Here is a 25711-nt window from a genome sequence, read left to right as displayed (position 1 = left end):
TGTTTCCTCAGGTTACTTCCAAGTCTAACCCCTTTCACCTTCATGCTATGCCCCTTGTTCCAGAGCTTCTTTTCATTTGAAAGAGACTCGCCTCCTATGCATTTATGCCATATAGGTATTTAAAACATGTCTCTATCATATCTCCCCTCTCCTGCCTTTCTTCCAAAGTATACATATTGAGATCTTTGTCTGTCCCTATTTGCTTTGTATCAAAGACCACTGAGAAGGGAGCCAGTTCTGTGTGAACAAAAGAGTGGCCTTTTCCCATCTATTAATTTTGGCTGCAGTGTTTAGAATTATTTTTAGAAGGGTCAATGATTTAGAAGACAGCCCCAGTAGTCTAAATGTGAAAGGATCATTGCCTGTATCACTGTAAGAGGTCAGAAATGGGTACTGTTGCCTAACTAATCACAGGTTTTCGTGACTGTTGTAGTTACCGCAGAGTCCTGATCATCCAGCGTAAGAGCAAAATCAAGTGCAATCTCCAGACTACAGACTTTAAAACATGGCACAATCCAGACATTAAGTGACACAATCACCCCCCCTCCCCGGACATACCTAGATTCATCTTAGAAAATAGCAGTAATTCTGCAATGTCAGTGACACAGCAGTTTAACTTTGCCAACATCAGCATCCACCAAACTGTCACGGTAACAGTTGAAGAGGATACCAGAGGAGGCTTCCTCAAGAACAGGTAAATATTAGTCCATGGGGATGGGGGTTCTCTAGTTGAGAGCCTCCTTGTTCCAGGTGCCCGACCAGGGGTGCCTTTTCTTAGAGTTGGGATGGGGGGGGAGTCCTAGTGCAGGTAGTCCCTGGACTAAAAGGATTCATTGTGAATTACGCTTTTTGTGATTCCAGCTCCCTATGAATTCACCCAACAGAGCACCTGAACTATAGCCTGGCCTAGCCCAGCATACTGGAGACCCCTCCCTCAGCCAAAAAACTAAGAAAAAAACAAAAATGTGCAAGGTCTCAGTGACTTATTTATTCTCCTCAAAAAAAGCAGGTTTTTAATGTAGTTTTGTTACATGAAACTTTTTTTAGTATTGTGTATACTACTTATTTTCAGGCCATTTTACCTTCCCATTTGGCTCTAATCAGAGTTCATCTAGTGCCGAAGTTCCCTAATATTGCATGACAAGGGTCACATAGGACAATTTCAAATCACCAAAAGGGACAGTTAGAGAGAGGGGGGTTTTCCTCAGTTTTTACTTTTAATGAAAATAAAATCAAAACAGTCAGTCTAGGCTACTTACCTATAGATGATGGGGCTCATTTTCAAAGCACTTAGACTTACAAAGTTCCATAGGTACTCATGTAACTTTGTAAGTCTAAGTGCTTTGAAAATGCGCCTCATTGTGTCCTAGGCCTGCATGACACTTTTCTGGCCTTCCTTAATGAGGCTGTCTCTGTGCTCTGCACTTCTAAACAAGTGATATACAATATTGGCCAATGTTTTGGTGGGTTCCATGTCAGGGGAAATAATATAATGTACAAAAACGCTTTATGGCTAATCTAGCTACATATGGATGTTGTTTTTTTTTTTTTAAATTGAACCAGTGTTCAGGATGAAGGCCTCTTTCAGTTGAAAGGAAGCTCTGAAATGAGAGGTGATGTGATGAGGGTAAAAGGGGATATACACAGAAGTTTCCTAAAGAAATATTTTGTTAATGAAAGGATGGTAGATAAGTGGCACAGCTTCTCAGTAGAGAACAGTGGCAGAAATCAAGAAAGCACCAGACAAGCACAGAGCATCTTTGAGGGAGAGAAAGGGTTGTAGAACTTAGTAGTTAATGGGGATGGACAGACTCGATCAACTGTAGCTGCCATCATTTTTCTATGTCTCTGTGTATATATATTTTTGAAAGCTGCTTAGTGTTAGACGGGATATACATTTTTAAATAAATAAATATAATAGCTCACCAAGCTCTCCATCAGCAGTCATCGCAGATTTTCTTTCTCCATTCACTCCAGCTTGTACTCTAAAAATCTTCCCCCTTCCAGAGTCATAGTTCTTCTTCTCTTTCATCTGTACATAACTTTGGAATGCACTGCCGAATGCCATGAAGGCAACGCATGACTTGATACCCTTCCAGAAACTACTAAAGACTAAATTGTTCAAAAAGACTTATCAAAAGGATCCTTCATAAATGATCTGACATCTAACCTCAATTAGAACAAGTTAACAGTGAATTCTTCTATTTAACTACTTTAATTTCTTTTTTCTTTACTGAATGTTATACATTATCCTCGATTTCAAATTCATGGAATGTATTATATATCCATTTACTTCTCATGTACTTCATACTTTTGTTGTGCTTATTGTTAATTAATAATATATATTTCTCATTCCGGAAATGGATACCACCATTTCGGCATAATGTAAGCCACATTGAACCTGCAAAGAAGTGGGAAAATGTGGGCTACAAATGCAGTAAATAAATAAATAGTTAACATCAGACAGAATAAATGAAGCCTGCTATTACACAGGCATGGGAAATTGAAACTGCTCTCAACAATCCTTGACCTCCCCTTTTGTTCCAACTTTCCATGCTGCCTTCTCTGCATAATCCTTCTTCAGTGTTTTCTTCCAACTGACTTCCAAGTCCGACTTTGTACATTTTGCAAAAAAGTCCAAAATCTGAATAGGAAAGAAGGTCATTTTCAAAAAAGAAATACATCTCCCCCCCCCCCCCCCCCCCCCCCCGAAATACTGTTCGGACATTTTGTTTTTGGTCTATTTTCGAAAAAAAAGTCCAAGTGTAAAACATTCAAAATCAAGCTATTGGGATGTAGGTGGAGCCAACATTTTTAGTAGACTGGCCCCCCCCCCTGACATCCCAGGAAAGCAATACGGCACCCTAGGGGGCACTGCAGTGGACTTCATAAAATGCTCTCAGGCATACATCTCACCATTGCTCCCTTACCTTGTCTGCTGAGCCCCCCTCCCCCCCCCCAACTGTACACCACTACCATAGCCATTACGGGTGAAGAGTGCACCTATATGTGGGTACAGTGGGTTTCTGGTGAGTTTTGGAGGGCTCACAGTTTTCTCTAGAAGTGTAACATTTAGGGGGGTGGTATGGGCCTGGGTCCACCTGTCTGCAGTGCACTTCACCACTGGTCTGTGCCCTGAAGAGGACAGGTACAAATCAAGGTAGGGTATACACAAAAAGTAGCACATATGAGTTTATCTTGTTGGGCAGACTGGATGGGACCATGCAGGTCTTTTTCTGCTGTCATCTACTATGTATTTGGTCTCTTCTGTTCTCTCCATTTGTTCTCTATTCCTTTTCTATTTATTTGTAAACTGATTTGATATGAGATAAATCAAATCTCAATCTAAACTAAACATACAATACAGCACACAGTAGGTCTCTTAGTTTGCTATGCATTAATGAGACTGGAAAATAATTAAGCAAATTAAATATATGTTTGCTAAATTGGGACATGTATATGCTGGAGAATCAATATGGGGTGTCACCTGTACATAGGAATATTTGTCACTGAAGGTGCACTTCAAGGAAGATTTCTGCCAAGGTTGGTCTCGGATCCCACAGTCAGATGCTTAATTAGCAAGTCCTCAGCTTACCTTCTGGCTTCCCTGGTAACAGAGAACGAAAGAAGAGGGGTTAGAAGGAATAAAAGGGGGAAAACACAAAAGAAGGAAATTGATTAACTTAGTTCAGCCCCATAACTAAACTGAAAAAATATTAACTATATGAAAAATGCAGTTCTTCCCAGTGTTCTTCTGTGTCTGCTTCTAATTCAGAGATCTTGTTAAGTGTCCTTTGAGGTTTCATTATGGTTGCTCTTTCTTGATTTCAATAGCTTTCTCTTGCTCTTTCTTGAAGAATGGGTGCATGATAAAAGCATTTTTATTAGAAATGGATTATTATTTACAAACTAGTTGTAATGGAGTTTATCTCATGTCGGTATATTTCCGTTAAAGACAATAAGATTGATTATTGTTTATATTTAGCTGACACTTTTCAGTGGTAGTTGAAAGCAAGTTACATTCAGATACATTATTTCCCTATCCCTAGAAAGCTTACAATCAAGTTTTGTACTTAAGGCAAGATGAAGTGTGTTGCCTAAGGTCACAAAGAACATCAGTGTCTGGCTTCCCTTGTTTGTAACCTGCTGCTCTAACCACTAGGCTACTCCTCTTCAAAACATTAAGGTGGTAATTCTATATCTCTACGTCTATATATAGGGACCCAGCGGGTGCCTGTTTGGAGCATATATAACCTCCTTTCCCATATAGAATGCTAGTATAACTGGGTATATTTGTACATATGCACATGGGTGAGAGCACTTACACCAGCCATAGAGCTGATGTAAATACTTGTGCCTAGTATTCTGTAAGTTACATGCATAAATCTGTGTTCTGCCCATGCTGGATCCACATGCTTATATGAATGCATGTGCACACACATACCCAAATATGCTAGTATTATAAACATTTGCATGCATAACTGTTTGTAAATGTTAGCGCTTGCCTTGTAGAATTAACCTTGTAGGTGGTTTGTAAGATTACTGGGTTGTTCTCATATCTATACTTTCATGCATTGCAGCAACGAGTATGCTGTCAGTAAGTTGAAGCAAGAAGGAAATGAAGAAGGGATGTATGTGTTGCGATGGAGCTGTACAGACTTCAATCATATTCTTATGACAGTAACATGTGAAGAACCGTCTGAGGTACATAGGAAAGATAATGTTTATTATAAGTTTGTACAATGCTGAGAAGTAGTGAACCTCAAGTATAATAGACTGACAGATTTTTTCATGATACCCTTGTTTAATTGAAACCAATATTTCTCTATGCAATTCGAGACACAGAAGTGTGCAAAGTAGGAACAGTAAGTAATACTGAAATAGCAGGTGAACCCCTAGTTTGTGTAGCAGAATTAATTGGCTAATTAGAATCAGCTGGTTAAATGGTTACAACTAAACCACCCGCAGAGTAAATCAACATGTCTTGTGTTCAGGCTTCCAGCCTTAAAGGTGCAAATGTTGTGTTTCTTAGACCTGGTCATTCTGTTGTCATTAGTCCTTGATAAACAATTGACTGGATCTAACAATTTATTACCTAAGTGTAGTCCAGTGCTCTGGAGTGAACGTTATCTATTACTTTTTCTTCAGTCTCTGAACAGTATCAGGGTGAGAATAAAACTGTTATATTTGTCAAAACATAAATGCCTTCCATAGTTAACACTTAGCCTTCTTAAATGCTTTTAACTCAGTATGTCTGTGAAACAGATCCTTGGAGGATTCTTTAAATGATTGCCCCTTTAAAAAGGTTAAATATTCAGAAGGCATGACATGTACCATGGTTCACATCACAGTTGAGATCAGAAAAACAGCAGCAGTGATGACTGGAGAGGAGGAGGTGGCATAAAACTCCTCATGTTTTTTCTTTAATTATGTTAATAGGCTAGATTATTATAGAAGCCTGATTTTAAGTTCTGGGGTGTTGTCAATGATCATAAAGCATTGTTTTTCATCATTAAAAATGAACTAATTTGGAAAATGTGAACTCTAGGTACAGTGGTGTTCCTGGCCTGGATGGCACCCGGGGGGGAGCGCCGATGCGCGCCCCCCCCCCCTGCTAAATGACACCTCCCCCCCTGGCGAAATGACACCCCCCCCGGGTGCACGCCTCTGGGGGGGGTGCCGCGGCGCGCGCCTGCTCCGAATTCGCTAAACTTCACTTCGCTGCAGCTCCCTCTGCCCCGGAACAGGAAGTAACCTGTTCCGGGGCAGAGGGAGCTGCAGTGAACAACAAGGTTTAGCGAACTCGGAGCAGGCACACGCCGCGGCATGCACCTTGGGCGGACTGCCCCCCCCTTGGTACGCCACTGTCTAGGTACGATCTTATTTAATGTCAATATACAGCTGATGCAATTCAAAATAAAACTAAACATATATGTGCTGGTTTCTCTTATCAATATTTGCCAAAAATTAAACACGAAATTGAGATGTAAAGACAGGTTAAATATACAATGAATTAAAAGACAAAATGGGAGAACTGTATGCTGTTGACAGTGGAATAAGTTAATTGTAAGTTGATTGATTTTTATCATTAAGCAATTATTCCAGTCCTTTGCATTATAACTGTAGGGCAAGGATTCAGGGCCAGATGCACTAAACTTAAAGAGCCATTAACGAGCGATTAACGAGCAAGTAGTAAACCCTGGCATGCCCTAAAGACTTTTTTCTGACGACGGTAGCAGCTAACGAAAACGGAATGCAGATGAGCAAATTGTGTAGAAACCCTATTGTAATGAGATGCACTAACCTTTTCCGATTGCCTTAACGCTGGAAAATCTAACGAGAGGGTCTGTACCTGTCGTTGGGGCTGCGCGGGATGAAAAACTTCTATAATGTTACAAAAAAAATTGGGGGGGAAAAAGTGCTCTTCAGGGACGTCCTTTATGGATGTGCTTCACTTTAAAAAAACAAAACTTTAAAAACACTTTAAAAACAAAAAAAAGACGAGCTCGTTTAGCTCAGCTCAGCCCCCCCCCCCCCCCCGAGGTCGCCGCCACTGCCGCTCTCCCTTCCCCCCTGCATTGAAATGACAGCTTCAGCACCGGCCTCCTTGCCATCCTCTGCACCCCCGCTGCCGCCGCCGCTCACCCCTCCACCCGCCCCCCTCCGTTTGCCACCAGGCCCTCACAGCACCTCTCACCTCCGTGTGAAGGCGCTGCAGCAGGCAACAGCTGATGGCTTCCCTTCAGACTTCCCTCCTTTCCTCCCTGGCCCGCCCTCGTCTGACGTAAGTAACCTACATAGGTAACTTACGTCAGATGAGGGCGGGTCAAGGAGGATAGAAGGGAAGTCCGAAGCAAAGCGATCAGCTGTTGCCTGCTGCAGCTCCTTCACACGGAGGTGAGAGGTGCTGTGAGGGCCCGGTGGAGGGGGGGGGAGCGGTGGCGGGTGCGGGGCCACGGGGGTGCAGAACATAGTAACATAGTAGATGACGGCAGAAAAAGACCTGCACGGTCCATCCAGTCTGCCCAACAAGATAACTCATATTTGCTGCTTTTTGTGTATACCCTACTTTGATTTGTACCAGTGCTCTTCAGGGCACAGACTGTATAAGTCTGCCCAGCACTATCCCCGCCTCCCAACCACCAGCCCCTTCTCCCAACCACCAGCTCTGGCACAGACCGTATAAGTCTGCCCAGCACTATCCCTGCCTCCCAACCACCAGCCCCTCCTCCCAACCACCAGCTCTGGCACAGACCGTATAAGTCTGCCCAGCACTATCCTCACCTCCCAACCACCAGCCCTGCCTCCCAACCACCGGCTCTGGCACAGACCGTACAAGTCTGCCCAGCACTATCCCCGCCTCCCAACCACCAGTCCCAGAAGAGGCAGGGAGGCCAGTGTTGAAGCTGTCATTTCAATGCAGGGGGGAGTGGCAGCGGCGGCGACCTCGGGGTGGGGGGGGGGGGGCTGAGCTAAACACGCTCGTCTTTTTTTGTTGTTTTTAAAGTGTTTTTAAAGTTTTGTTTTTTAAAGTGAAGCACGTCCATAAAGAACGTTCTTGGCATGCGCAGAGCAGCCAGCATAACGCTTGGCTGCTCTGCGCATGCTCCACCGGTCGACTGGCCGACTGTTTACCGATGGAATAGAGAATGCAAGTGAGCTACAACGAGCAGCTCATTTGCATTCCTATTCCTTGATGCATGCCCTTCCCTTACCAATTCGCTAAGGGAATCGGTAAGGGAAGGGCTCTAACGATTTTTTAGTGCATCTGGGCCTTAGACTTTTAAGTTCAGAGATAAGTGGATTTGTTTCACTTGTTAATAAATCATTGGGGGGCCCCTTTACTAGGGTGCACATAAAAGTGGCCTGCACTAGGCATGTATTTTGGATGTGTGCAGGCCATTTTTTTCAGCATGCCTGGAAAAAAAGGCTTTTTTTTTTTTTTTAGGCCAAAAATGGTCATGCGGCAAAATTAAAACCAGCACGAGTCCATTTTCAGCCTGAGACCTTACTGTCACCCCATGGACTTAGCGGTAAGGTCTCACGTGCTAACTGGGTGGTAAGCGGCCAGTTCGCGTAAAATGCCCGGGTAAGCACCACATAATAGAAAATATCTTTTACCGCCTGCTTTGGACACGCGTCAAAAATGGAATTACTGCCCGGGGCCCTTTTACTAAGGCGCGTAGGCACCTACTGCCCAGCGCTAAAGCGTGCCCCGGGCAGTAATTCCAGTAAGGAAAGAGCATCTGATGTCCCACTAAACTTCTGGTATAATGTGGCTAACGTGAGGAAGGATGGGTTTAGATTATGGAAGCTAAGATTTACTGCTAAAAAGATTCACGGCCGTGCATTTGAGCTGCGAAAACTGAAGGGAACGATTGAAATACTTGCGTAAAAGAGCAAGATAAAGGAGTTGTCTTAAGATGGCTGAATAGGTAGAAGAGGCAAAAACTGGACGGATGTTTATGTGCATATGGAGAGGAATGGCAAACAGGTGAAACCTAATTTGGAATTCTGTGTGCAATTCTGTATACCACATCTTCAGCGGAATATAAATAGGATGGAGTCAGTCCAGAGGACAGCTCTTAAAATAGTCAGTGGATTGCAATTAAGGATGTGAAAACAGATTTCAAGATCTCATCCATGCTTTGGAAGAGAGAGAGGAGAGATGTTAGAGACATTTAAATAGCTCCATGATATAAATAAATAATATAAATGTGCAGGAGGATGAGGAGGGTGTCTTTCAATTGTAAGGAAGCTCTGGGAATGGGGGGGTCATAGGATGAGGATGAAAGGAGATAAAGAGTAATACAAGGAAATATTTCTTTATAGAAAGGGTTGTAAGTGCCCCCTATTGGAGGTGAGAATGGTATTTGAGGTCAAGAAAGCATGGCACTAGAACAGAGGATCTCTGAAGAAGGGATTGTGCAACTTAGTTTCTGTCAGTGGGCAGACTGGATAGGCTCTGCTCCTTATTTGCCATCATTTTTTAAATTTCTCTGGACAAACAAGTTTAGTATTGAAATTTTCAGTTATTATAGGAAATGCTTTGTTTGTGAAAACCAAACTATGCCCGCCAAAGTAAGAACCTTATGTTAATCATCAAGCATGGTGGTGGAGGTATCATGCTGCGGGGCTGCCTTGTTGCATCAGGACTAGGATGACTTGCTGTCATTGATGGAACCATGAATTCTGCTTTATAACAGAAAATTCTAGAGAAGAATTTTGGGCCTTGAACTGAAGCTGAGCCATAAATATATAAGTACATAAGCATTACTGTGCTGAGACAGACCACCAAAAGCATAAATTAGATTTCATAGTGCTTATCCCATGTATAAGCACTGGATTTTTTTTTTGTTACATTTGTACCCCGTGCTTTCCCACTCATGGCAGGTTCAATGCGGCTTACATGGGGCAATGGAGGGTTAAGTGACTTGTCCAGAGTCACAAGGAGCTGCCTGTGCCTGAAGTGGGAATTGAACTCAGTTCCTCAGTTCCCCAGGACCAAAGTCCACCACCCTAACCACTAGGCCTCCTCCTCCAAGTCCACCTTAATAATGATTATGGACTTTCCCTTAGGAACTAGACCAAATGCTTTTTAAACCCTCTTATGCTTACCGCTCGTATTACATTTTTTGGCATTGAAGTCTAGAGCTTAATTCCATGTCAATGGGTCATGAAGCAAGATGGCAACCCTACACATTCAAATAAATCTACTATAGAATAACTGAAGAAGAGATTTCATGCTTTGGATTGGCCAAATTAAAGCTTAATCTAAACTGCTTTGAAATATTGTTCAGGAGTGAAGCATGCTTCTTCTTTTAAATATTTTTATCAGTTGATCTTTCATGTGTGAAGCCCTGAAGGAGGGAGTTCTTATTTTTTATGCAGGTAAATTCTGTTTTACCCACAAAAAATGGTTTTCATGACATGCATGGTGACATGTAGACATATACTACAGCAATAATAATTTTTTCTCTTTACAGTTTCCAAGTTAAATAATTTGCTGCACTGAGTAGCCTAATGGTTAGTGCAGTGGACTTTGATCCTGGGGAACTGAGTTTGATTCCCACTGCAGCTCCTTGTGACTCTGGGCAAGTCACTTAACCCTCCATTGCCCCTGGTACAAAAATAAGTACCGGAATATACGTAAACCGCTTTGAATGTAGTTGCAGAATCCTCAGAAAGGCGGTATATCAAGTCCCATTCCCCCCCTTCCCTACCACCTGCATTCCTTATTCCTAACTACACAAGATATAGTTTAACAATTGATGTTATCCAAAACCTAGTGTAAAATTTTACCATTCATATTTCTTAAATGTGAGACCTGAAGTATGGAGGATATGTCACAACTATCTCTGGCCAAATATGAAAAAAACATTGTTTGTTTCTTAGGGTCAGTTGATTTTCATTGAACCACCCTGACATAGGCAGTAATTCATTAACATTTATATACATTATTTACTGCAAAGTGTACTGATGTGGTAAATAATACATTTCAACAACATCACATAAGAATATAAGAATTACCGTATTGGGTCAGACCAGTGGTCCATCTAGCACAGTATCCTGTTTCCAACAGTGGCCAAGCCAGGTCACATGTACCTGGCAGAAACCTAAACTGTGACAACATTCCATGCTACAAATCCCAGGGCAGCCTATTTTTCTCCAGGAACGTGTCCAAACCTTTTTTTTTTTAAACCCAGGTATACTAACAGCTGTTACCACATCCTCTGGCAAAGAGTTCCAGAGGATAACTGTTCATTGAGTGAAAACATATTTCCTCCTATTTGTTTTAAAAGTATTTCCAAGTAACTTCCTTGAGTGTCTCTTAGTCTTTGTACTTTTGGAATGAGTAAAAAATCGATTTACTTCTATTTGTTCTATACCACTCAGGATTTTGTAGACCTCAATCATATCTCCCCTCATCCGTCTCTTTTCCAAGCGAACAGAACTGAATGCAGTACTCAAAGTGTGTACGCAGCATGAGTGATACAGAGGCATTATAGTATTTTCGGTCTTATTCACCATCCCTTTCCTGATAATTCCTAGCATCCTGTTTGCTTTTTTGGCCGCCACCACACACCTGAGCAGAAGATTTCAACATATTATCTACATTAACACCTAGATCTTTTTCTTGAGTGCTGACCCCCAAGGTGGGCTACAGGCCCTAGCATCAAGCAACTACAATTTGAATTATTCTTTCCAATGTGCATCACCTTGCATTTGTCCGCATTAAATTTCATCTGCCATTTAGATGCCCAGTCTTCCAATTTCCTATGGTCTTTCTGCAATATTTCACAGTCCGCATGTGAACAACCTTGAATAGTTTTGTATCATCTGCAAATGTAATCACCTCACTTGTCATTCCAATTTCTATATCATTTATATGTATGTTAAATAGCACTGCTCCCAGCACCGATCTCTGCAGCACTCCACTGTTTGTCCTCCTCCATTGAGAGTAATGACCATTTAACCCTACCCTCTGTTTTCTGTCCAATAACCAATTCTTAATCCACACCAGAACCATGCCTCCTATCCCCATGACTCTCTATAATTTTCTGAGGAGTCTCATGAGGAACTTTATCAAAAGCTTTCTGAAAATCTAGGTACACATCAACTGGCTTACCTTTATCCACATGTTTGTTCACACCTTCAAAGACATGAAGCAAATTAATGAGGCAAGACTTCCCTCGGCTGAACCCGTGCTGACTCTGTCCCATTAAACGATGTTTGTCTATGTGTTCTGTAATTTTATTCTTTGTAATAGTTTCCACTCTTTTGCCCGGCACTGACATCAAGCTTACCAGTCTGTAATTTCCTGGATCACCCATAGAACCCTTTAAAAAAATTGGCATCACATTGGTCACCATCCAATCCTGAGGTACTACGGACGATTTTAATGACAGGTTAAGTATTATGAACAGCAGATCAGTAATTTCATGCTTCAGGTTCTTTGAGTACCCTTGGATGTATGCCATCCGAGCCATGTGATTTACTACTCTTTAATTTGTCAATTTGGCTCCGTACATCTTCCAGGTTCACTGAGATTTCTTTCAGTTCCTCCGCATCATCACCCTTGAAAACCATTTCTGGTACAGTCAGATCTCTTGCATCTTCTTCTGTAAAGACCGAAGCAAAGAATTCATTCAGTTTCTCCACTATGACCTTGTCGTCCATGAGTGCCCCTTTTATTCCTTCATGATCTAACGGTCCCACGGATTCCCTAGCAGGCTTTCTGCTTCTGATGTACCTGAAAAAGTTGTTATTGTGAGTTTTAGCCTCTGTGGCAAGTTTGTCTTTATATTCTGGCTACAGGGGTACTTACTACTTCACCAGGATGATGCTGTCCTTCTAAGAGACCTCCCTTCAAGGCAGCACAGGGGCTATCAGACTGGAGGTGGGACTTTTCTATAATGTCCTTGTAGGTCTCCTCTGTGTACCTCTCTGTTTCCCTCAGCTCCTCCAAGTCTGTTACTCTAGCCTCAAGAGAATGGACCCGTTCTCTGAGAGCTAGGAGCTCTTTGCATCAGGCACACACATATAACAGCTCACCAACTGGGAGATAATCATACATGTGACACTCAATGGAAAGACTGGAGAGCACCCCTTGCTACTGGACTTTTGTCTCCATCTTAATATTTTTGAGTTTTTCAATAATTAAAAATATCCTGAACTATTAAGGATATTAATATAATATAAAAAAGTATTTAGCTTATATGGTATATTGTGTGATTTATTTAGTATTTTCTTGTTAGAAAGTAATGAAATGTAATTAAAACTCTGAGCACTCCTCCCCTGTTATCCCCATTAGAATAAATGACTATAAATGAAGAGTTGCTCTAGGGGTACAATGGGAGTTGGAGAGGGCGGGTAGAATTGAAGACTAAACTAGATCCTGCTGTGCCTTCTAGAGGCTAATCTGTTAATGATGTAGGCTGTGGCAGAAAGTTCAAGCTAACTCAGTAATCAGATTGCCCTTAACCTTTGTAAATATTCTACTTCCTCTCACCTTAATTAACACCTAATTCAGGTCAGTAGCAGTGTTACCTCTCCAGCAGCCAAAGGACAGAAAATAACTTTTTTTTTTTTTTTTAAGAACAAAATTTGACCCTTGCTACTATCCTTTTTAATGTTCTTAATGAACTACGTGTTAATAAATGACCCCCGCTTAAGAGAGAGAAATCGGGAGAAATATATTATTGTGAATTTAATTTCTAGGTTTCCAAATGTTTGTAAGCAATATTAATGTGTGTTTTTATTTTATTTCATGTTTTCTTTCTAGAATACATTCAAAAGTTCAAAACAATATAAGAACTTCCAGATTGAAGTGAAACAAGATGGCTACTTCCTGAATGGTTCAGATAGGGATTTTTCATCTTTAAAAGCACTGATGGACCACCTAAAAGTACAGATTCTTCGAACGGACAATGTGAGCTTTACATTGAGAAAATGTTGCCCGCCAAAGCCAAGAGGTATTTCTGAAAATTCCTGTTTGTTAAAAAAAAAAAAAAAAAACCTAAAACAAAACATGCATGAAAAATATTGGAGTGTTACTGACCCCTCTGATTATTCAGCTCGTGGTGATCAGTCGCCATGGGCTTTTAATGCCCATATATTCAGTGACTATATCCAAATAAAGGTCAGTGCTGAATATCCAAGTATTGTTGGCTGATGCTGCTTATCCTGGTCCCAGAGATATTCAGACCAGTATCTGGATAGGTAACCGGATAAAGTTGGGCCAGCCTTTTTTAATATCTGCCTTTATAGGCAGTTACATGGTTGTGGAACTGAATATCGCTGCTAACTGGGTAGCTTCTAGATCCGCCCAATCGCTGTCACTACCTGGACAGTTAGCTAAACAACCGGAAGAACAATCAAATATACTTTTGAGTCTAAATAATCCCTACTAAATCTCAAAATAAATTTCCAAAAATCAACACTACCATCTTCATACAGAAATCCAAACAATAAAATGTATATTGTGTATTAATGTGCTCAGTCCATACCCATTCCAACCATTATATCCCAAAAGGAATATGCGGTAGAGTCACGAGGGAACCATCATAGCACATTAAGTGTTCCACCTCCTTAAGTAGTGTATGTACATACAGCAAAATCAACCTGGACCTTATTCAGTATTGGCAGGCTTACCAAACCCTTTTTAAGCAGATAATTCTAACATATATTCATATATAGGAAATACAATCAAATCTGTATAATTGGATACCTCGTTCTTATCTAAGCTGCATATCAAGTAAATTAAACCCCACACCACACTATAGCTGAGGCGCTGATGTTATGTGGTTCAGCCCTTAAGATGAAAGTGCTAGAGAGAACACATTCGTATGACCTACTCCTTATTATACTTCCCTTTGGGGTATGTTGTGCTCGTGCTCACTTTCCCATTATTTTACACGTGATTCATTCATCCTATTCATTCTTTCATATTGATGATTTGAGAGGGGATGCTGAACTTGGCAAAAAGATTCACATGCTAAATGCATGTGGAACTTTTTTTTTTTTCCCTGCATGGTCTTGGAATTCTTAATGACCGCATAAACATGCTTTTAAATGCGGTCTGCGGTAATGGTTTCTGCACAAGTTGACACCTGCGCTGAAACTATTGCTGCATTTTTGGACCATTAAAATCCACGGTGAAACTGGGTTAAATCCACGGCAATTCTTTCTGCATGGGCCCCACAATTTGAATTGCATAAGTTCCACCTTTGTTCTGCCTGTTGTTTCCTCCTGGTCTTGCCTTTACCTATATCACATAAAAGCAGCCTTTATGATTTCTCTGTGGCTATTTTTATGCATATATACCTTGGGCAATTTAAAATTGCCAGTTTTATAAGAGTGTACTTGTGCACGTATAACAGTGTTTTTATGTGCTCAAGTCTCTTAAAAATTACCCAACCTATGAGGGCCTAAGTATGGAGATTACATCGTGATCAAGATGAGAGCAAGACATAACTGAAGTTAGTAGCTTAGGGACTAAACTAAAGTAACAGCAAGATGTATATTTCTTACAGAAATCTCCAATTTGTTAGTAGCAACAAAGAAAGCCCAGGAATGGCAGCCTGTTTACTCTCTCAGTCAACTGAGTTTCCATCGAATCCTCAAAGAGCAGATTATTCAAGTAAGTCCTTCATGAATTTCTTTCTGTTTTAATAAACAGTTCTTTAATTTGGTCATAATGAAATGTAGTTGAAGACCTGCTAATGGATAGTTTAGAACACAATTGTAAGCTTTACTATGAAGGACAGCATTAGTTTGCTTCTAGCAAAAAAATGGAAGTTTTCACAGCATTTTATAAATCAGCCATCTGAAAATGATCACCCTTCAACATGGCTAAAAGTATGCACAGTGGTCCAGTCATAGCTCCTTTGAGAGGTGTTCCGAGAAACATAGGGGTCCTTTTACCAAGCTGCGTGAAAAAGGGCCCTGTGATAGGTCCACGCACCAGGGCCCTTTTTTACTGCAGCGGGTAAAAAGCCCCAAAACCAAAATGGCCATGCAGTAAGAAAACTCTTACCAAGTGGCCATGTGACAGGGAGCCCTTACCACCACCCACTGAGGTGGCGGTAAGGGCTCCTGCAGTAACCCAGCGGTAACCGGGCAGTGTGCGGCTGTGGGCCGGCGGTTGTCCGCAGAATAGCGAGCAGTAAGCCCCTGTTGGGCTTACCGACACTCTGTAAAAGGGCCTCTCGTTTAGGGCACATAGATTTCGTTTAAAAGTCTCCATGTATTATTTTCCATTCAAAAAATACCCACAAAAATCTGTGGCAGTTTTCATCTTTGAAGTATGCCTGTGCTGTACTTTGAAATTTGGAACAGATATAAAGTACCTGTAGACTTTATCCAGTGCAGACATTTTGAAAACTTCCCCTAAATTCCTCTTTATGAATTATCTAATATAATGGTATTACTAGAGAGCCAAGTGTTCTAGAAGTGGCAGGGTTTATAACTGGAGAGATGAGCCAAAAGAATTCCATGTTTCACTGGAGTATTTCCTACGGTTGCTAATAGTGTTGCATTGAACAGAGGGCAGTCACTGTGGAAATAAATTATTAAGAATACTTCCAAAATAACAGGAAGATTCTGTAGGCAAACTTTTAAAAACTCCCCTACACCATGCAGAAAAGACACAATGTCTCATCCTATCCTCACAATATAACACAAATAACCCAAGACCATAAACACCCCAGAGTACACCCTTCCGGTCTCAGACAGTCTGAAAATACTGGGAGTCACAATTGACCGAAATCTTACACTCGAAGACCATGCGAAAAATACAGCAAAGAAAATGTTTTACTCAGTGTGGAAACTCAAAAGGATTAGACCTTTCTTCCCAAGGGAAGTATTCCGCAGCCTAGTACAATCAATGGTGCTAGGCCATCTAGATTATTGCAATGCCATTTATGCCGGATGCAAAGAACAAATCATTCAGAAACTTCAAACTGCTCAAAGCACAGCAGCCAGACTTATATTTGGGAAAGCGAAATACGAAAGTGCCAAACCCCTAAGAGAAAAACTGCACGAATTACGTTTAAAGTTTGCACCCTGATCCACAAAATCGTTCACGGGGAAGCCCCGGCCTATATGTTAGACCTTATAGACTTACCTACGAGGAACGCAAAAAGATCAGCACGCTCTTTCCTCAATCTCCACTACCCTAACTGCAAAGGGCTGAAATATAAATCCATATACGCAACCAGTTTCTCCTATATCTGCACGCAACTATGGAACGCACTACCGAAGGCAATAAAAACAACGCAAGACCTAACTATCTTCCGAAGACTACTGAAAACTGATTTGTTCAAGAAGGTATACCAATAACATCCATCCTCAATACTAAACAATAATGACTGCAAATAAATTAGAAAAACCGAACTTCGATTACTTGACTGATCAACCTCTTTACTATCAATGATCAAGCTCTAACACTTTAATCATTGTCAGAGATAATTTATCTATAGTTGACGAATGTCACAATCCAATCTTTCACTTAAGAACCAATATGCATTACTATAACGTATTCTTCTCTTACATGTATGTATTCTGCTTTACCATGTATGTATGTACTTTAATGCAACACCTTTTGTAACCCTATTACCCGGAAATGGCAATTGCCATTACGGCAAATGTAAGCCACATTGAGCCTGCAAATCGGTGGGAAAATGTGGGATACAAATGCTACAAATAAAAATAATAATAATAAATAAAATAAAATATCATTTGCTTTAATCTCATTTTCACAATTTATGCAATTGAAAACATAAACCTAACCATACAGTCTGAAGGTTTTCACATTCTATACCTCCTTTTTCAAAAATTTGAAAATGTTTTTTTTCTTGTTGCCCTTGTGAAAACTGTTATGTACATTGAAGTTTCTGACCTAGATGGATACTGACTCCTGAGATATATGTACATGTGTGTGTATAGATATATAGATCATCCAATGGTGTTCAGACAGACGAGCTTGCTCAAAAACTGAAAAGGTTTTTCTGAATATGACTTAGGAGTCCTCACACAGTCAGTATCACATTCATAAGAACCCTTAGTCATTCTTGGTTCATTCTGCTGCCCAGATGTGTAATATCTATTTCTTGAGAAACTTCAAAATGCTAAGGAGAAAACTACTTTAGCAACATTATTTTCCCCTGCCTCTGAGCTCATTCCTTCCACAACCTTAATTAAAGAAATTAGAGTTTAATCTGGCAGACCAGATTTTCTTCATTTAAACACTTTCCACGTTTTTATTTATTAGGATTCATTTACCGCCTTTTTGAAGGAATTCACTCAAGGCGATATAAAATAAGAATAAATCAAACATGAGCAATAGACAATTACAGCAGTAAAAACATTCAAATAACAATACGAAGTATGGCATAGTATAATACTTACAATGACAACACAATACGTAATATAAGCAAAGATGATTCATATAGATGGGTAACAGAGTACGAGGAGTTAAAAAGTAAGGTGTCTAATTTAAAGAAAGTTGCACATGAGGTCAGAGAGATGGTTAAATATTATCTCAGCTAGGGTAGGAGTGGATAAACATGTCCTGCAGTATGTGCAGCCTGTGTCACTCGTGTGTGAGTGAGACTAGCAAGTTAGATGGAAGAGAATTTTCTGAAGTTCCAATCTCAAAAGGGATATAGCAGAATTAAAAGAGGTACAGAGAAGGGCAATCAAAATGATAAAGCAGATGGAACAGCTCCTCTTTAGAAGGCTAAATAGGTTAAAGCTTTCTTGGAGAAGAAACAGTTGAAAGGAGGTACAGTAAGTTTATAAAATCATATTTGGGGAGGAACAGATAATTAGGGAGTGATTGTTTACCTTTTCAAACTGTGTTTAAGATTAGGGGACACACCATGAATCATAATAGCACATTTAAAACAAATTAGAGATTTTTTTTCACCCAGTATACAATTAATCTGTGGAACTATTCAAAAGATATGATGAAGACAATTAGCATAGCTGAGTTTATAAAAGGGTTAGACGAGTTCCCGGAGGAAGAGTCCATTCGTCAGCCATGTAAACTTGGGAGATCTGATCTATGGGTGTGAGCAATAACACAGAAGAAACATAGAAACTGACAGCAGATAAAAACCATATGGTCTATCCAGTCTGCCCATCCATGCCATCTACTATCCCTTCCTCTTCCTTACAGACCCCATGTGTTTATCCCATGCTTTATTGACTTCAAATACGAATGGATCTAGCTCATGGGTTCCTGCAGGATGTTTGTGACCTGGATTGGGCACTGTTGGAGACAGGTTTTTGGGTTTGATGCTGATATGTATGTTAGAATTACCTTCTTTGATCACTGAGAAGCAAGGAAGAATTCCTCATTCAAACATTCATTTGCTAGTACTCGTGGCTTGGAGGCTTGGCTATTCGGTGCTCTTAATCTTTCCACCAGCTTCTAAGAAACTGTGAGAAGATCCTGTAGATTCATGTAGATTCATGCTGTGTGCAGGACAGTCTGGACCTCTTACCTGCTCATTTAAAGGAGTAGCAGCTTAATAGTTAGAGCACTGGGCTGACAACCAAGGAATCCTGGTTCAAATCCCACAGATCCTTGTTATCTCAGGCAAGTCTCTTAACTCTGAATTGTCTCAAGTATAAACTCAGATTGTAAGCTCTCTGGGGGACAGGAAAATACATACTGTACCTCAATGCAGCTCACCTTGAGTTACTACTGAAAAAGGTGTGAGCTAAATCTAAATATATATATATATATATTGCACCTTTCTTTGTCTGGCCTTCAAACATCAGTAAAGTGCATCTGAGCTCAATAGCAGCGTAACACAACCAAGTAATGGGAATTTGGTGTCGCTGCACCCTCTGCTGTCTAAGTTAATGAAAGGCTTACAAAACACAAAACTCCCTCTCAGGAAACCACAAGTTCCATGGGATATTAATGTGGTTCTGACTCAGCTTATGAAACTACCCTTAAGCCTTTTGAATTTGCAGAGCTGAAATACCCATCTTAAAAAGTAATCTTGTATTCTTTACAAGTTTTGTACTTAGTATATTTGTAGAATTTAGTTAAATATTAAAAACAAAATCTTGAAAATGAGAGAAAAACAAATTATAATTTTGAAAAGGTAGGGAATTTTTGAAAGTTTTCTTAAGGAAGCTACCTAGCATGTTGGATGAGTTTTTCCTTGGCAGTTTTTGCTTTGTTTTTATTTTTTCATTTAATTTTTTGGCATATTTTAAGATTGCTCAGTCACACTGTTCTTTTTTTTTTTTTTGATTGAGTTTATAATAGCATATTTTCAAAGCACTTAGCCTTCCAAAGTTCCATAGGTTTCTATGGAACTTTAGAAGGCTAAGTGCTTTGAAAATGAGCCCAAGAGTGTGCCTGATTACTTAGGGGCGGGCAGTGATTAAAACTTGTAATCGCAAATCATGCTTGATCATGGCATGCATTTTGGGCACATGCTTTTCAATTTTTTAACGTTGACACAAACATCCTTTTGAGCAAATGTTCAGCGTGGCTGATTATCCTGCACAACATGCTATTCAATTAGGAGTAGGCACAGATTAAAAATAATCGTGGTATAAAAACTTTTAATCACACGATTATTCGCATCTCTGGGCTGGATGGCTTGGTACTGGTAAATTCCCACTGCATGGAAATTTTTCAAACCTGCTGAATATAATGAAAAGTTGCATACATGCACTTCCTTCCCATAGCACATTGCTCCCCCTCTCCTCCATATATGTACCTATTTTTCTCCTGCTTCATCCTTCCCCTATACATAAACCCAAGCATCTCCCCTTCTGCTTCTAAACCCGTTATCCCAGACACAGAGATCTATTTGTCTCCTCTTCTGCTGATGCTGACCCCCCCCCCCCTCCCCAGTACACAGGTCCAGCATCTCTCCCCCCCCCCCCCCAAGCATTTTTCTTAACATTTGTTTGGCTCTTCATAGGGTCTCTGGCACCGATTCCCACATGTTACTTGCAACATAGGGGAGAGATAGCAATACTAGACAACAGAGAGGAATTTAAAAAATTTTGATCAGGATTAAAAACTTTAAAAACTAGTTAAATTTTTTTTAAATTAATCGAATTAATAGTGCACTAACCCCCAGATTCTATATAGCATGCCTAGAGATCTGTGCTGAAATCCAGGCATATTCTGTAACACATGTAACTTAATTGATTTAACAAGCAAATCAGCGTTGATAACTGCTGTTAACAAGCAATAATCACTAATTGGCAATAATTAGAATTTGCGCGCACAACTCACTAAGCGTATTCTGTAATGAACTGCGCCTAAATTCCAGTGTGTGCAGTTTAAAAGGGGCGCGGCTATAGGTGAGGAAATTAACATTTTGTAGTCATTCCAAAATGTATTTGCATAGTTATAACATATGGCCCAGTGCACATAAATCTACATGCAGGGATTTACTCCACATTTTTGTTGGTGTAAATGGACATGTATACTTTCAAACGCTGGAATATCAACTAGGTGTATTCTATATACTGTGCCTAAATCTAAGCGCCGCTTATAGAATACACTTAGGCGGAAATGTTTACCATGTGGATTTTTTAGGCGCCATTTATAGAATCTAGCCCTAAGTGCCACCCCTAGTAATTAAGTTTCTAGTATATAGGGTGCTTCCGGAGGAATGAAGATCTGAGCTGGGAAATGAAACTTGAGTTTTCCTTGGGGGCAATGTCTCCAGATGGGTTAGTTTTGTACATACCATGACAGTAATGAACCTACATAGTAATACCCATAGTATATCATCAAGACAGAAATAAGCAGCAATTTACCAAGATCCGAAAAATTATATTTTCTACCCATGATTCATAATTCTAAGGGGCCCTTTTACTAAGCTGCACTAAAAAGTGGCCTGCACTATGACTGGCCCTTCCTCTTTCCCCATGGTAGTGGATTATAACCCGCGGTAAGCACGCATTAGTGCGTACTGCAGCTTAGTAAAAGGGTCCTAAACTGAATAAATTGTAAAATGGGAGACTTTTGGGATCAAAAAAATCAAGTCTATGGCTGAAAAAAAATAAACCATAGAAAATCTTTGAACTTTTCTTTTATAAATTTGTTCACAGTTTATCGGGAAAATATGATCAGTATTCTACTCGTTTGACTATAAGTATAGAGTTTTTAGTATTTCAGTAATTTTTAAAAAATAAAGGGTATTCGTGTGACACTTGTAAAAGAGACCAATAATTATAAATTCATTTTGCATTCATAGCAACATAGTAGATGATGGTCATTCCAGTCTGCCCAACAAGATAAACTTATAGCATAAGGTATGATGTGATACTTCATATGTATATTTGATCTTCATTTGTCCTTGCCAATTTCAGGGCATAGACCATAGAAGTCTGTCCAACACAGTCTTTGTTCTAAAACTTCTGAAATTGTTATTGAAGTCCCACTCCAACTCGCCCAAATCTGTCCAGCCGCGATCAGTGCACAGACCATAGAAGTTTGCCCGGCACTGGCTTTGCTTCCAAACTACTGGTGTTGCCACCTAATCACGACTAAGCTTCTATAGATCAATTCCTTCCAAATAGGATTCCTTTGTGTTTATCCCATGTAATTTTGAATTCCGTTACCGTTTTCATCTCCACCACCTCCAGCAGGAGGGCATTCCAGGTATCTACCACCCTGTCTGTGAAAAAATACTTTCTGACATTATTTCTGAGACGGCCTCCCTGCAACCTCAATTCATGTCCTCTAGTTCTACCACCTTTTCGTCTCTGGAAATGGTTCATTTTTAGATTAATACCTTTCAAATATTTGAACATCTTTATCATACCCACCCCTGTTTCTCCTTTCCTCCAGGGTATGCATGTTCAGGTCAAGTCTCTCTTCATATGTCTTATGTCGCAAATCCCATACTATTTTGGTCAGTTTTCTCTGAACCACTTACTCTTTTTACATCTTTAGCAAAATACGGCCTTCAAAACTGAACACAATACTCCAAGTGGGGTCTCACCAATGATTTGTACACAGGGGCATCAACACCTCTTGCTGGTTATGGCTTTCTCTATGCAGCTTAGCATCCTTCTGGTCATGGCCACCTACTTGTTGCATTGTTTCATCACCTTGAGATCCTCAGACACCATCATCCCAAGGTCCCTCTCCTGAGCTGAGTATCGATCTCTCTCCTCTTATTTGGTACATCTCCTTTGGATTTCTGCACTCTCAAGTGCATCACTCTGCACTTCTTGGCATTAAATTTTAACTTCCACACCTTTGACCATTCTTCTAATATTTGGAGATCACTTCTCATGCTTTCTACTCCCTCCAGGGTATTCACTTTATTGGCTATCTTTATGTCATCTGCAAAAAGGCAGACTTTTAATCCTTCAGCAATGTCTCTCAATTATATTTATTTATTAGGATTTATTTACTGCCTTTTTGAAGGAATTCACTCAAGGCGGTGTACAGTAAGTATTAACAGAATCGGTCCCAGCACTGACCCCGGAGGCACTCCACTACTACATCTTCCTTTCCTCTGAACAGTTTGCATGTACCACCACCCTCTGACATCTGTCGGTCAATGAGTTTTCAATCCTCTTACATACGATCATAAAAACATAAGAGCTGTCATACTGGGACAGCCGAAGGTCCGTCAAGCCCATCATCCTGTTTCCAACAGTGGCCAATCTAGGTTACAAGTACCTGGTAAGATCCCAAAACAGTATAATACATTTTATGCTGCTTATCCTGGAAATAAACAGTGCATTTTCCACAAACCTTTTTTAAAACCCGTTAAGCTAACTGCTTTTACCACATTTTCTGGTAATGAATTCCAGAGTTTAATTACATGTTGAGTGAAGAAATATATTTTTTCTAAGTTGTTTTAAATTTATTACTCTGTAGCTTCATTGTGTGCCCCCCTAGTCCTAGTATTTTTGGAAAGAGTAAACAAGCAATTCACATCCATCCGTTCCACTTCATTCATTATTTTATAGACCTCTATCATATAAGCTGAAGAGCCCTAGCCGCTTTAGCTTTTCCTCATAGGGAAGGTGTCCCACCCCCTTTATCATTTTCATCTCCCTTCTCTGTACCTTTTATAATTACACTATATATTTTTAGAGATACAGTGACCAGAATTGCACACAGTATTCGAGGTGTGGTCGTACCATGGAGCAATACAAAGGCATTATAACGTCCTCATTTTTGTTTTCCATTCCTTTCATAATAGTACCTAACATTCTATTTGCTTTCTTAGCTGCCATTGCACACTGGGTCCTAAGTTCAGCCGTTTTAGCTTATTCAGAATTCTTCTGTGAGGGACCGTATCAAAGACTTTGCTGAAATCCAAGTAGGTTACATCTAGTGCATGTCCTTTATCCAGTTCTTTAGTCAACCAGTCAAAGAAATCAATCGGATTCATTTGACAGAATTTTCCTTTGGTAAAGCCATGTTGCCTCAGATCCTGCAATCCGTTGGCTTCTAGAAAGTTAACTATCTTATACCAGCCTGTAGTTTCCCACTTCTTCCCTGTCCCTGCTTTTGTGAAGAGGGACCACATCCACTCATCTCCAATCCCGTGGAACCTCTACCATCTATAAAGATCTATTAAATCCTTAAGAGGTCCCGCCAGGACTTCTCTGAGCTCCCTCGGTATCCTGGGATTTATCCTATTCGGCCCCATAGCTTTGTCTACTTTCAGATTTTCAAGCTGTTTATAAACGCTTTCTTCCGTGAATGGTGCAATATCTACTCCATTCCCTTCCCAGATATACCCTCAGCAGCCAACCACGGTCCTTCTCCAGGATTTTCTTCTGTGAACACCGAAGAGAAGTAGTATTTTAGCAGGTTTGCTTTATTCTCATCTCTTGTCCAAGGAGAACAGCAGAGCAACGTTGTCCCATATAGTTCATATTGATGTTTGATTCATGTTTTTGTGTGATAGCTGCACTGTTAAAAGACATTTTTTGTTTTTTTTTTCTTTTGGTGGAGTTCAATATATAATGTAAAAAACGTTTTCTGCTTTTAACTTGCACTTAGAAACAGGGATTGTGGTTAAAATGGGGCATATTAAAGTTGTTTTATGGTTTTTTTTAAAGTTGGGATGGTGCTTCAGTTTTTTGGTCATGAGTGGTTCAATATTTAATTTTCACCATGATGTTTTGAATCTTTATACAGTTCCCATGAGGGATCATATTGATGTATTTGTAGCATTGTTTAGCATACACTGTCTGTTTTTATATTGGTCTTCCATTGGTTATGTGTGATGCCGCCTTCCTCGCCCCACATAAGCACTTTGATTAGCATAAGTTGGTACGCAACATATTCCAATTGTTACTGCCCTCCACAAACAGATTCTTGTAACTGTGCCAACAATCAGAGAAGCAAAACCAGGTCATGTATTTTTTTTTTTATTTTCTTAAATTGCACATAAGTGTGTGTCTTAAAACACTATCTTGGCTGAATGTCTTCATAGAGGTGGTTAATAAGTCCTGATAAATTTATTTTTCCCTGTGGAGCTGGGGTTGTACAAAACTAAGGTGCAAAGCCACGTGACTTTTTTTGTGTGTGATTGTTTCAGTCTCTTGTTTATAATTTTTTTTTTCTCTCACCACTACGTGACACAAAAATGAGTTTTCAATATAATAAATCATATTCTGGCAACTCCAGGAAGTTGACAGGTGTGAAAATACCTTTCCTGGCGTAACACTATAGCTTGAAAATATAGCCTTGCTTTTATTTGATAGTTGGATCACCTTGGAAGAGGAACAAGAACGCAGATTTATGGTGGAAGGCTAAACTACAAGACTGATAATGAGAATGATGATGAGGTCTGTGATGCAGAGAAAGAAATCAAAGTTATCCTTAAAGTCTTGGATGCTAGCCACAGAGACATATCCCTGGCAAGTATTAATTTTAACTTTTCCTTGAGATTATATGAGAAAATAAGTAAAGTTTTGGAGCAAGCTATCTTGAGATGCATAGGAGCCAACTTTTCAAAATGAGTGGGGGTGCTGAAACTTTTTACAGGTGGTGCATTCCCCACCTCCCTCCCCCCTTCTACCCCTCCCTCTGAGTTCCAGCCCCCCTCTCCCTCCCTCAGAGTTCCAGTCCCTCCCACCCTCCCAGTTCCAGGGGCCCGCCCTCCCTCTCTCTCTCCTTTCCCTCCCTCCCTGGCTTCCCTCCCTCCAAGTTCCAAGGCCCCCCTCCCCTTAACCAAATCCAGAT

At 40.3% G+C, this 25711-nt stretch overlaps 1 protein-coding gene across 1 annotated transcript in view; it reads left to right on the top strand.

The window, feature by feature from the left end:
* Positions 1–25711, top strand: part of JAK1 (Janus kinase 1) — a 212802-nt gene that overhangs the window by 143978 nt on the left and 43113 nt on the right. Inside the window, exons 9-12 of the mRNA XM_030207520.1 lie at positions 4581–4704; positions 13286–13475; positions 15036–15142; positions 25231–25386. Of these exons, the coding sequence (XP_030063380.1) occupies positions 4581–4704; positions 13286–13475; positions 15036–15142; positions 25231–25386 (577 nt within the window). The remainder of the gene's footprint in view (positions 1–4580; positions 4705–13285; positions 13476–15035; positions 15143–25230; positions 25387–25711) is intronic.

This window comes from Microcaecilia unicolor, chromosome 6 (genome assembly GCF_901765095.1).
Source record: "Microcaecilia unicolor chromosome 6, aMicUni1.1, whole genome shotgun sequence".
NCBI classification, from domain to species: Eukaryota; Metazoa; Chordata; class Amphibia; order Gymnophiona; family Siphonopidae; genus Microcaecilia; species Microcaecilia unicolor.
Note: the sequence above shows the minus strand (reverse complement) of the source record. Positions and strands in the feature narration are given on the sequence as shown.